At 48.4% G+C, this 13,695-nt stretch overlaps 1 protein-coding gene across 2 annotated transcripts in view; it reads right to left on the reverse strand.

Annotated features, from left to right (window-relative positions):
* The window catches only part of SPRED2 (sprouty related EVH1 domain containing 2), a 103,534-nt gene that overhangs the window by 45,088 nt on the left and 44,751 nt on the right, over positions 1-13,695 (reverse strand). Inside the window, exon 1 of one of the 2 annotated variants that reach the window (XM_084799278.1) lies at positions 1,520-1,667. The exons of the other annotated variant lie outside the window; for it this stretch is intronic. Coding sequence (XP_084655404.1) covers positions 1,520-1,536 — 17 coding nt within the window. The 5' untranslated portion in view covers positions 1,537-1,667. Of the gene's footprint in view, positions 1-1,519; positions 1,668-13,695 lie in introns of those variants that run through there. 2 annotated transcript variants of the gene reach the window in all.

Consider the following 13,695-nt stretch of genomic DNA (forward strand, 5'->3'; position numbering starts at 1 on the left):
CGAAATACTTTTAATATCAGCAAGTGCTATTATTGAATGTGTACTATATATACATAAACGCACATATGCACACAAAAATAAGCACTACAGATGTGGGCAGGGAAATTTTTAGCCAGACCCCCACATATTCCAAACACTATTCTTCCTCATTATCGTCTTTGACCATAATTAGCAAGTTACGGCATAACAGGTGGCTTTCATTTATAGAATGTAAAATTAATGAAATTTAAAGGCAGTCTGTCTTGAAAAACAAGCTGGCTATTCTGAAAAAAAGATAAAGAAAGAAAGAAAGAAAGAAAGAGGAAGGAAGGAAGGAAGGAAGGAAGAGAAAAAAGAGCACACTTTAATCTGCAAACCAATCTACAAACAGAACATACCAATAAACTCCTTCCAAAATTTCTGAATGTGCTGAAACAAATAAATGAAATGTATTTACCAAGAGCTTAAAATTCACAGACCTCAAGAAAACAAGGCATTACTATGGGTTCCACAACAAAGCCTGCCTCGCTCTCCAGCTTGCTAACTCCAGATCTTTTTGATGCTCTCCAAGTGACAGGAGGATTTACACAGCAGAGGGGAGCGTGCTGCCGATGCCTCCTCTTAGGCAAATGCATGGGCAGCAGGATTACAGGTCCTGACCCAACCAGCATGGACAGAGCGGCCAGCAAGGCAGACACAGAACAGATAGATATAAACTAAGCACAGCACGTGTCCCAAACAAGTAGGACTTAAAAAGTGTCCTTAAAAAATACGAGGAGACACCGAACAGTCTGTCAACACACACAGGAATGTTTAATATACTCAAATAAACAAGGCATGTGCCTTCACTAGCCGGGCATTGTTTAAATTTAGTGAGTGAAGAAAGAGAGAGGGTCAGACAAGCAGCCACAGTCTCCCAATTCTATGGGATGACCCTTCAGGTCATGTGGAAGCTATAATTAAATGTGGCTACCAAATCCCCGCCCCTTCCTCTCTCTTCTACCTTGGAAAAGTTAATGCACCGACTTCAGTTCGAGCAAACTGTGATCTGCAAAAATAAACATAGCCACCTAGGAGGGGAATAAAGCTTCCTTGCAGTCGGGGGTGGGGTGGGGTGGGGGAATCCGATACTAAGAGATATTCATAATTGAACTGTTAACACCAGATAATACCCTTCAAATGCCCCCTCTGCTTATTCATTGTTTCAACACTCTAAGCTACTGGTCTAGAAGGGTGGTTGGTCCCTGCAAGCTGTTCCGAAGCAGCATCTTTAAAACTTATTAATATAAAACGACGAGTTAAAGCCATTTGGAGCTGAATCTCTAAGGAGATTCAGAAAGGGCGAATAGAAACTCTATGTCCGCCGGAAGATCGGTGGCTATCTATTTCTGCGTGTGAGTGAACACACCGACACGCACCCCCACAGGCTCTTGAGAATCATTCTTCTCCCTGAAGACCGTGTTACAGGCAAATGGGGAAAGGTTAAACACGGAAGGAGGACGGGGAGAAACTACAGCCCCAGGACACGGTCGGCACATACCTGCCCGGAGATGCCATTTCCTCTACATCCTGGAGTCCAGGGGCTGGCTCTTAGCATCGTCGCTACTATAAAGCTTCCGATAAAAATGGATCCTCTCTCTGACCTGAGAACCAGCTGGCTGCTGGAGAAGTACTTTCCCCCATATATGATTCAGTCTCCTTGACAAATATACTGCATTGTACCGGATGAGTCATCGGAGGGTTAGAGTCCGCATTTTATAGGCCTGTTGTGTCATTACCCACATTCAACATCCTGCTTCTCCAAAGTGGAAACTGGGAGCCTGACAGCTGACAGATGCTTTTTCAATTAAAATATTGTTTTTTTTTAAAAAAAAAAATTCCTGTAAGTCACAATGATCAATCATTGACAAAATTCTGAAATGCACACTGAAGCTGAGTTCATACACGGCTCAGTACCTGAGAATTCGGTCTGTAGACCCACAAGTGTGAGCTGTTCATCGTCCTGCCAAACCAAGAAACAGCCACTTTGCTCAGATCAAGAACCAAGAAGGACCTGTCCCTCAGAAGCTTTTGGTTGAGCCAGGCTAGCCTCAGGAAGGACCCTGCTGACTTCCTGCATTGTCTCTGTAACAAGCTGCCACTCGCTAGCTACTCAGTCCAGGCTGACTTCAGCCTCGCCATCCTCCTGCCTCAGCTTCCCTAAATGCTAGTTTTGCAGGTGCTCGTGGCCCCGTCCAGCTTGATTCAATTACAGGAATTATAAGACACGTACACCTAAAAATAGTTTTGGAGGTGGGCATAGCAACATACTCTAGTGCTCCTCCAGCCCTCGGGGAGCTGATGCAAGGGCTTGAGGCCCGGGCTGTACCCTGAGACCTTCCTTTTCTCAAAAGTAAGTAAGTAAATAATACTATGGGGGAGCTGGGGATGTGCCTCTGTTGGGGGTACTTGCACAGATAGCATGCACAAGCCCTGGGGTTCGGTTCCCCACACTGCACAAACCTGGGTGTGGTGGCACACTCCTCAGCACTTGGAGGGTAGAGACCGAGTATGGGGGGGGAGTCCAAGGTGACCCTCAGCTGCATAGAGAGCTTGAGGTCAGCCTGGGATACATGAGACCTTGTCTCAGAAATTAAAATTACTGAAGTATGTTAGGGGTGACACGAAACGATACATGAGATTTGTTATAAATATTTTCAGTCATCGCGCCCCCCCCCAATCAGTAGTGCAAAGCTGAAGAACCACTACCCACCACAAAACCTGGATTAAACTACTGTATCTGATAGCTTTCTCTCTTTTGAGTTATCCTTGAAAGTTTGCACGGAATGTTTACACACTTCCCCCGCCCCCCCCCCCCAAGTCCCTAGGATGCAATGTGAACCAGAACAAGGCACATTTTTACTCGGGCAGGAAGCTTCCATGCATGTGAATGGACGGGGGTGGGGTGTGGGGAGGTGGGGGGGCGTTAAAAGGGGGGACTGGGAGGGACGACGGCAGGGTGTGGGGAGGTGGGGGGGCATTAAAAGGGGGGACTGGGAGGGACGACGGCAGGGTGGGGGAGGACATCTGCAGCCTGACACTCGGTGGGTGTGGGAGTTGAAGCTGAGTAAGTCCTCCAGCTGGTGACCCACATGTCCTTAGGGCACTGTGAAGGCTCCATCGATGCCTGGAATGAATGCCGGGTACTGCCCCCTCTTCCTCAGGCTGGCTGATGAGAGCTGGCTTGTGCTCTGAAGCCTTGGTTCATGAGCTCAGTGTTAGCGCCACCGTGAAGGAGAAGCGCCCACTCCCAGCTCCCTTGTACGGCTTTGGCAATGTTCCCTGAGAACTTATGTAAGTTACATCCTTGTCCCTTATACCAACAAAGCCCTATGTAAGGTGGCAGTTGCTGGCTCAACTTACTTCACACTCCAATCATCTGGAGAACGGGGCTTTGATCTCATAGCCGAGGGGCGGGGGGGGGGGGGATCCAATGGTTCTGTTTAGCAGGCAAGTAAAGCCACCAAATCTCCATGTGGATGCACTATGAAAATAGGACAAGCCAACTCCAGGAACAGAGGTCCCACTAAGGTCGAGATCCTCTGCAGTGTCCCTCCCTCAGGCCCTGAAACTGACAGCCACCTCAGCCAATCGTCAACTCCCAAGTTTCAAAAGCTGTTGTCTAATGGACTGTAAACTGGCCACAACCAGGTAGGCCAGCCCCATGGCATGTCAAGTCTCACTAACCCAGGATGTCTTGGATGGAGTGTGGGACCAAAACGAGGACTCCTAAGGACAGCAAACTGGACAGCAAGTCACTCCATCACAACTCTGGACTTTATATACACTGGCCCTAATGCAACAGGGAGTCACACGGAGGTGAGAGATACCTCTTTAGCATAAGGAGTCTCTATTAGGCATTAAAGAAAAAGAAACCTACAGCTCATTAGAGTGTTTTATAAGTTAGAAGCTAGGAATGCAGCTTGGCTAGAAGAGTGCCTGCCTAGCATACACAGAGCCCAGCAATGTGTAAACTAAATCCAGCAACACATCTATAATCCCAGCACTGGAGAAGTGGGAGGCACAAAGATCAGCAGTTCAAGATCATCCTTGGTTACATAGTAAGGCTGAGGCTAGCCTGGGCTACATAAGACACTGGACCTTAAAAAAGAAAGAAGAGAGAGAGACTTTTGTAAGTCAGAATTCACTAATTAAAAATACAAAAATAGGGGTAGGATCTACTGCACATTTGAGGATCTTAGTTCAGCACCTAGAATCCATGTTAAAAAGCCAGGTGTGGTGGCACATGGTGGCACATATCTTTAATCCCAGCACTCGGGAGGTAGAGGCAGGAGAATCTCTGAGTTTGAGGCTAGCCCGGTCTACAAAGCGAGTTCCAGGACAGCCAGGATTGTTACACAAAAAAACCCTGTCTCAAAAAACCACACACACCCTCTGTCTCTGTCTCTAAACAAACCTAACAGTAAATATATGTATCCACAGAGAGAAAGAATTAGCTTGAGTAAAATGTAACTTTTTTTCTCTTTCCCTCTAAGACAAGGTTCCTCTGTGTAGCCCTGGCTGTCCTGGAACTCACTCTGTAGACCAGGTTGGCCTTGAACTCACAGAGATCCGCCTGCTTCTGTCTCCCTGAGTACTGGGATTAAAGGTTTGTGACACTGAGCCCAGCCAATTCAGTGTGTGTGTGTGTGTGTGTGTGTGTGTGTGTGTGTGTGTGTGTGTGTATGTGTGTGTGTGTATGGATGTAAACACCTGTTGCCTGCAGAGGAAGGTGTTGGAGCCTCGAACACTGGAGCTATGTGAGCTACTACGTGAGGATTAGGCACCAACCCTCTGTCTTCTGCAAGAGCCACAAGTGCTCTTAACTGTGGAGCCGTCTCTCCAGATCCCAGTTTCTACAAAAAGAAAAGCCACCCAAACTTTGTTTGGGCCATCTTTAATGGGTATTTCTGCTGGAGGAATGTTCTTGCTAACCACCACCATTAGTCAGGAGTCAACTCTGAACGTGCAATTATGCAGTCTCACTGGAGCATTTAGAGTGGCCTCTGGTCCTATCTAAGACAGCTGAGAGTCCCAAACCTGGGAGGAGGAAGAGAAGGAGGAAGAGGAGGAGGAGGAGGAGGAGGAGGAGGAAGAGGAGGAGGAAGAGGAGGAGGAGGAGGAGGATGGGCTGGCAGCTGCGGTGGTCTAGATGAGAAATGCTCTCTACTCGCCTGGTTCTTTTGAAAATTTGGTTCCTAGTTGAGGCTGCTGCTTGGGGACATTATAAAAAAGGGAAGTGTGATGTCAACTTCCAGCTCTGGATGCCTGTTGCCATGCCTACCTTGCCATGATGGGCTAACCCTGGAACCAAAGGCCAAAACCAACTCTCGTGTACTACCAGAATCCTTGAGAAGTCCAGGCCAGTGCTGGTGTTTCTAACGAGAGCGGACTGGCCCAACAGTGGCCATTCTAAGGTGCAGGTGTTCTCTCTGCTTTCAGAGTACTAGATCTGAAACCATGGAAGTCAGTTGGGGTGTTTCTGGACTCTGGGCCCCTTGACAAGCTCATTTTCTAGCATGGGCAGCAAGAAGGCAAACAAGCCAAGAGAAACGCAGCAAACTGGCCCCCACCCCCTGGTTTCTTATACTTTTGGAATAGACCTGTTTGGTTGGTTGGTTGGTTTTTGTTTTGTTTTGTTTTTGTTTTTTGTTTTTTGAGACAGGGTTTTTCTTTATAGTTTTGGCTGTCCTGGAACTCACACTGTGGACCAGACTGGCCTTGGAACTAGTCTGTAGAACTTTGTAGCCCAGATCTGTCTGCCTCTTACTCCCCAGTGCTAGGATTAAAGGTGTGTGCTAACACCATCTGTTTTTTTTTTTTTTTAAAGATATGTGGCTGAGTGTTGAACCTGCATGTGTGTCTATGTACCACGTGCGTGCAGTGCCAGGAGGCCATAGAGGGTGCTGCCTCCCTTGGGACTGGAGTTACAGGTGGTTGTGAGCCGCTGTGTTGGCGCTAGGGACTTAAGCTGGGTCATTTGCAAGGGCTCTAAGCTGCTGAGCCGTCTCTCCAGCCTCACACAGACTCAGTTTAAGGTTCTTGCCATTTCTGAATTTGTCAAGTTTTTTTTTTCTTCCTTTTAAGCAGTTATACGCATTCTGTTGTTAAAAGCCAAATGCAAGCCAATGTCAAGATCCAAAAGCTATCATGGACAGCAATGCCCTGTAAGTGACACTCTGTAAGAACAAAATAAACTTGGAACCCAGGTGCCTTGGCTCAAAATCAAGGCTTACTTTGTCTTCTCTAAGCCTTGGTTTCCTTACTGTAAGATAAGCGTATACTATGGATAACCAAAAGTCCATCCTTTTTTGGATAAAACGTTATGTTTACTTAAGCATCATTCCTAGCTGAGTGTGGTGGCATAGCTGTAATCCCAAGACTCTGGAGACTGAGGCAGGATTATCAGGAGTTTAAGGTCACCCTTGGCTCACTCAAGTGTGAGGTCAGCCTGGGTTACATGAGACCCTGCCTCAAAAAAGGGGGAGTGGGCTGGGAGAATAAACAAACCCAAAACTAAATAAAAATCAAACCTTATTTTCATCTCGAGTATGAAAAAAACCAAACTCCATAAAGTGTTTTATTCTGTAGTTCACAAATATATAAAACAGCATTTTGCTGAGTGTATATATTTATTAAAGGAAAGAGCCACATAGGAAAAAAATTACTTTCGAGGGAGGGGGGTGGCAGGGCTAGGCACAGTTGGCAATAAACTATTGTAGCAGTTACTGCACACTGAAACCACAGTGCTTCGTTATCTGTGTAAAATGTTATAGGAGCCAAGCCAGGCGTATTTACCTCAGTTAGGGGACAAATAGAGATCAGGAAACAAAAATCGGCTCCTCTTGCCAAAATATGTAGCAGCTGAAGAATTCCTGACTTCAAAACTGTTGGGAATAGGCTAAGTGTGTCCACTACCATTAAGGCTTAGCATAGGGTCTGGACATAGAGAGAAAATGTTCTTAGTTCACATATACAGCAGTGATGAGGATGCTCGCAGAGTGTATGAATTCCACTCTCAGGGGTGGGGAAACTGGAGCCATCACACTCAACTGAAAAAAAAAATGTATGTATATGTATGTATGTACCATATTCCAGAGGTGCAAAGCCAGACGTAAGCAGCTATGCCAGAAGTGATCCTCTTAGCTAAGACTTTAGTCTGATGACTCCTGGTGAGCAGCAGTGTGTGTGTGTCTGTGTGTGTGTCTGTGTGTGTGTGTGTGTGTGTGTGTGTCTGTGTGTGTGTATTTTTTTTCTCTGTAAGACTGCCTGTCAGCAAAAATTAAAAAAAAAAAAAATGCTGGGCAGTGGTGTTGCCAGCACCCAGGAAGCAGAGGCAGGTGGATCTCTGAATTTGAGGATAGCTTGGTCTGCAGGGTGAGCTCCAGGACAACCAGGGCAATATACAAAGAAGCCATTGGTCCCTTATTGCTAAACATTCCAATTTGGAACCAAATAATCAAATGTTATTTCTGGTCCTCTACACCTCATGAGCCAGGACCCGTAGTGTATAACGGGAAGAGCCTACTCTGCCTTACAGTAGGATTGCTCCTGCACCCTGACCTGACTGCTCAGAGAAAGTCCCCTTCCCACTGCAGGGCTTAGTCCACCAGCTATATAGTGTGCAAGGCCACAGCCATGCCTCCTTTCCCCAAGCACATCTGTGCGCTATGTAGAAACCACACAGGATCCCTGGAACATGAAGCCAAGAGGTGAAAAGATGATCAGAAAGGAGCCCTCAAGGAAACTGAGCAAACAGAAATGAACGATGCTTTCTAGGAGGCCGAGTGGCCATGTGTAGCATTAATAAAGCCGCCCGTGGCCATAGGAAGTTAGGGCCGTACAACGCTGTTGCCGCCAGCAAAAAAGGGGCCTCGTAAAGGAGACGGGTGCCAAGCCAGGGAAATGAAAAGCAGGCCTCAAGTGAAGGCCCCGAGACATCCCTGCATCCAATCGTGATGCACATTTTCTTTGGCAGGAAAACTTGTTTATTTGGGGGGGAGGATGACTCCACACAATAACGGATAGTGCAGGTGAAAGGGACCCCTGGGACCAGGCTCTGGGAGGGAAAACCTGAACAGAAGCCATTCTCCTGCCTTCACTTGTGTTCCCTTGAAAACAAAGACTTGGCCAGCTGCTAGGGCACAGAAGAAGCCTGGGGTGAGTGAGGAAAGCTGTGTCTCTGGTGGACACATGCTGCTTTCCCGGCACTTAGCAACATCTTTGGAAAGTCAATCCAGCCAGGATAGCCCAGGGGGTAGGGGGTGGGGGTGGGGGGTGGGGGGTTGGAGGGGTTGGGGCAGGGATGACAGCTAGAGAGGGTATAGACTTCCTGAGAGGTAAGTTTAGTATCCTGTGGTGCTGACCTATGTCTAACCGGTTCTCTGGGGTTAATCACTGCAAGAGCCTGGCTTAGCCACCACCAGAAAGCCTACGCTCACCAGATGTACAGAGACTATTGTCCCGAACAGCCGTTCTGTTTCCTTTCGTGAGACCCTAGGATGTGAAGAAGACCTTTTCGGGAGGCAGCCCAGAAAGGCAAAGGGAACCCACACTTAGCCCATGTCCACTCTGTGAGGTGATAGATAGCATCTTGCTCATCAATTCTGTTTCTGGTCAGTATGGAGCAGACATGGGCTGGCGCTGGTGCATCGATGCCCTCTACAGGGTCTGTGGCACAGCACAGTATACAGACCGGCCCTGAGGGGCGGGGGAGAAGTAAAACGAATACCAAAAGCTCGGGACAAGTCACTCTGGAAAACCACAGGGGAGCCAAGGGAGAACCAATTTCCCCCCTTTAAAGCTAGGACAGGCATATGGAGGGCCATACAGGGCCAAGCACGAATCCCTGGGGACCTGGGCTAACGAAAACCAAACCTGTATCTAGGGCTAGAATGTCAAGTTAAGGGGATGGGGCAGGCTCACAGCCTGGAAAGGCATATATAAAAGTACCGAGGGGATGAGTGTCCCCATGTATGTGGTAGCTGATCTCAAACCACACTGATCACGGATGCCATTCCGATCAGACCAGCTCACTCTGTGCTTTCACTTCCCCAGAGCGCGGGAGTCTAGGAAGAGGGCTGCAATACAAGTCTAGGAACAGGGCTGGCAAAATGGCTCACTGAGTAAAGGGGCTTGTTGCCAAGTCTTATGACCTGAGTTTGAGCCTCAGGACTCACCAAGTGGAAGCAGAGAAGTTTTCCTCTGGCTCCCACACATGTTCCCCCCTTTAAAAGGATGGCATGCACACTTCTATCCTGGCACAGGGGCGGCAGAGGCAGGCAGATCTCTGAATTTGAGGCCAGCCTGGTCTATAGAGCAAGCTCCAGGCCAGCCAGGGCTACGAGGTGACAGCCTGTCTCAAAACATTTTTTTTTTAAAATCTGTGCCGTGCCCCCCCCCCATCCCCACACCTCCCAACCCTTGAGATCGTTCAGCATAAAACTTGGTATCTAAGACTCAGGCAGTTTCGTAAGAGAATGAACCTGCCATCAGGAAAGCCATCTTTGTCAAATGACTAGTTAGATATTTGGTCAATCTCTCCTGGGAACTCTCGGCCATGCTCCTTAATAATTTATCGGTGTAAACAACACAAAACTCATGGGATTGGAAAGCCTGCAAGCTTGTCCTATGCGCTGCAAGTCGCCACGGTGGGGCTTTGTCACTGGTTGTACGTGACATGGGTATAGGCGAGGGAGGGGACACCCGTGAAGTGTTGGGGGGCAGAGATGAAGCATGTGAGAGCGGAGATGGGCAGAGCACAAACCTGAGAGGTGTGTTCCAACTTGACACTAGGTGGTGCACCCCAGCAAGCCCCAGCGTAGGGAGGGCTCTCCAATTTGAAGACAGCCTGAGTTCCTAGGGGAGCCTGATTCAAAAACAGGTTGGTGTGATGTGCTAGTCCAGGCCTTTTTGTTCCAGTACTCAAGAGGCAGAGGCAAATGGACGGCATCTCTGCGTTCAAACCCCACCCCTTTAAGAACCAAAACAAGTGGCTGACAAGATGGCTCACGGCAGGTCAAGGCCCCTGCCATCAAGTTGGACCACCCGATTTTGATCTTTGGGACCCACGTGGTAGAAGAAGAGAAAGCAACTCCTTGTAAGTTCTCTTCTGTCCTCCACACATGGCCACCCTCACTCCCTACCTATAAATAAGCAACAAACAAACAGAAACACACAACCAAGGAAACTTGTTGAGGCTGAAGCTCACGGGTAGATGGCGGGGGTAGGGGTGGGGGGGGGGGTGAGGGGGGGGAAGAGGGAGCATGTGTGAGGTTCTGTGGATTCCCAGCACAAGCAAGAAGGGTAAGGTAAGTGAGGAGGGAGGAACGGAGCTCGCTCAATGTGGTAGTCAAGATGGGTGCCTGTCAGGGGCCTCACACACAACTAACTAACTTGCAGATTCAACACACAAAGAGAGCATGAGAACGAGAGGCGAGGAGAAGGTAGTCACCGGCCGGCGTCTTGCCACACCGGATAATGTGGCAAGCTCACCTTCCACCACGGGGGCCCTAAATGTCAGCCTGCTACTTCATCTGCGCTCCATCACTGGCTGTCCCAGCACCACAGGGAGTGCGACCGCGTATTCAGCTGCTGCGGCTAGGCTTCAAGAGCCGCCACCGACAGGGCGATTTTTCACCCTGTGTATAAACTCTGTACAAAAAGGGCTGATGTGCCCGGCATGGTGGCGCAATGCCTTTTTAATCCCAGCACTCAGGAGGCAGAGGCAGGCGGAGTGAGTTTGAGGCCAGCCTGGTCTACACAGAGAAACCTTGTCTCGAAAAACAAAAAAACAAACAAGAAAAAAGAAAAAGAAAAAGAAAAAGAAAAAGAAAAACAAACAAAGGCTGATGCTGCTGGGAGAGTAAGCCTCTCTCACCTGATCAGCACGAACTCAGAAGCTACCCACTGCGGCACTTACTCAAGGGCTGAAGGCAGAGAGGCGGTTCACCCACTCTCTTCGCTTAGCTGCCATTTACAAAAGACAGCTCTCGAGTTTTCACTAACATAAACGCCAAGTACTAAGCAATAACAGAGGGAGGACCGGCAGCAACCGTGGGCTCCACTGACTCAGGCTAAGACTCAGGCGCTGGAGCATGAATGAACGCACCACAAAAAGTGTTTTGTGCTTGACTGAATCTGCCTTTCAGAACACTTCTGAGCAAGGTTTCCACTCCCAGATGTCCTTTGTTGCCCCGAAATCCTCTCTGCCTTTCTTTCTCTGAGGAGGGAGGAAGGCTTCCTCGGGGTTTCATTTGTTTGTGTCCTGTGAGCTCTGCTGCTAAGAATGAACCCAGAGGGACAAGTCTCAACATTTGAACATTCCAAGCTACCAGGGTGGGACCCATTTTGCTGCCACTCAGAAGCTGGAAGCAAACACACACACACACACACACACACACACACACACACACACACACACACACACACTATCAACTCGGTGGACCGGACGCCAACAGATAAGCCGCCAGACAGTCGGCGGGCAAAGGGAGCCCTCTGCAACAGCAGTTAACCACACTGCGGGGCTCAGCTCTGTGGCCTCCCTGTTGCAGAGGGTTAATCTCCAGATGCCGTTGCCTCAGTTTGTGTTTCAGGGTGAGGAAGGGAAAAGCCCGAGGGCTTCCAAACAGAATGAGTATTTATCCTCTGTGGCCGGGCAAGGCACTATGGGAGGAATAGGAGTCACATTCCATTGGTTAATCCCAGCCCTGCTGGGGTCACAGTGGAGCAGATTCTGGGGTGTTTTAGCAAGCAGTGGTCAGAACTTATAACACACATTGAACTGGGACAGAATAAAACCACCAATTTATCTGACAACCTAAACACAGATGGATTCTTTTAGCTGATTGCTCTCTGATTCATAAGTCAAAGTGTGACAGGCGGGTTCTACCGCAGCATCCTTTCTCCCACCCGTCAAGACCCTAGGAGCCATCTTTAAGTTTTTGGGTGGGCAGGGATGTAGCTTACTTCAGGTGGAAAGCATCTGATCAGCAAGCAAGGAGCTCTGGGAATGGTCGTCCCCAGCAGGGCATCAACCCAGCTGTGGCGGCAGGGGCCTGTGGTCCCAGCCCTTGAAGTAGAAGTGGGAGGGCTTACGAAAACACCACCTCCCCCAAAACAGCATCCTTTTCTAAGTCTTTGAACCTTGACTTTAAAAAGTTGATTATTTTATGTGTCATGAGTTGTTTTGCTTGCATGCGTATCTATGCGCCATGTGAGTGTATAGAGCGGAGGTCGGAAGAGGTCATTTGATCTCCTGGAACTGGAGTTAACTGATGGCTGTGACCCACGACGTGTGCACTGGGGATTGAACCTGCATCCTCTGGAAGAGCAGCCAATGCGCTTAACCACTGAGCCATCTCTCCAACCCTTGAACCTTGATTTTTTTTTTTAAACCTCTCTGATCTTTCTATACCGGAACACCAACAACCCAGTCATTTTTTTCACACATGCACATACTATATGACTATAAGGATAATACCATGATTTCGCTTAGTGATCACTTATTTTTTGTGGCGCTGGAGACATGAGACCCAGGGCCTTTGCAGGTTGAAGGTAAGCGCTCCATCAGTGACCCCCCAGTCCCATGTTATCAAGGAGCATTTGAGTTTTCCCATCCCCTTTTTGCAAGATCCATCATGAGGTGAGTAACATTAGGGATGTCTTTAAATATCAAGCTGTATGCTTCCTGCTGCTAACCACCTGGCTGCGACACAGAACGAACGGGAAGAGAGAAAAACCACCGCAGCTGCAAATCCATCCTCACCCAAGCTCTGGGCTAGAAACTGTCAGAGACACTCAACAGAACTTGGAGGAAGGACTGGGAGTTCGGTCACAGGGTGCCTGGGTCTCCATCCCTGGCTTCACCTGACAAACCCGCCTCACCCCACCTCGCCCTGACCCTTATTCAATCTGGAGTTATCCCGGCATCTGCCACTTGAAAAAGTTCTGTCTGGATGTGCTGGGGACACAGACCAGTTATCTGAGCACTTGATAGGGAACTTTAGGAGTCTAGGTTACACATGCAGACCCTGTACAACAACAACAATGGAACAAATAAACCTTACGAAGAAAGACACTGTAAGGAGCCTGGAGCTGTCCGTCAGTGGGTCATCATGCCATAGTTTCTCTATGCCCCAAAATGGGGAAACTAAGAAATCCGTGAGAATTTAAGGGGACACACAGGCAGACAGAGTGTATCTGGCATATCAGGTGTCAGCTAACCTTTATAATGACAACTCTATATGATGCCATGTGGTGTATCCCAGTGAAATCAAAATTAGAGTTGTAGCAGGCAGTACTAGGCCATGCTGGCCTTGAGCTTTTTTCTGCTTCTCCTGTCTCCTAAGTACTGAGACTACAGGATTATGCTTTTATGCCTGATTTATGGAGTGTTGGGGGTCGGAGGAACCTAGGGCTTCCTGCGTGTTAGGCAGGCACTCTACCTTCAAGGTACATACATATGCTGAATTGAAAGTGAGTCTTTCCTCTGGCATCCTTATGGGATCTGGAACTTACCAGAAGCACCTGCCTTCAGGCAGAAGCACTGCCTTTCCTCTAGAATGTCGGTTCTCAACTTGTGGGTTCTGGGCATTTTGGGGGTGTGTGTCTAATGACCCTTTCACAGATATCAAAAATCAGATCTGCTGCATAGCAGATATTTACATGACGATTTGT

Source organism: Acomys minous (genome assembly GCF_964271855.1).
Source record: "Acomys minous genome assembly, chromosome: 10".
Taxonomy (NCBI): Eukaryota; Metazoa; Chordata; class Mammalia; order Rodentia; family Muridae; genus Acomys; species Acomys minous.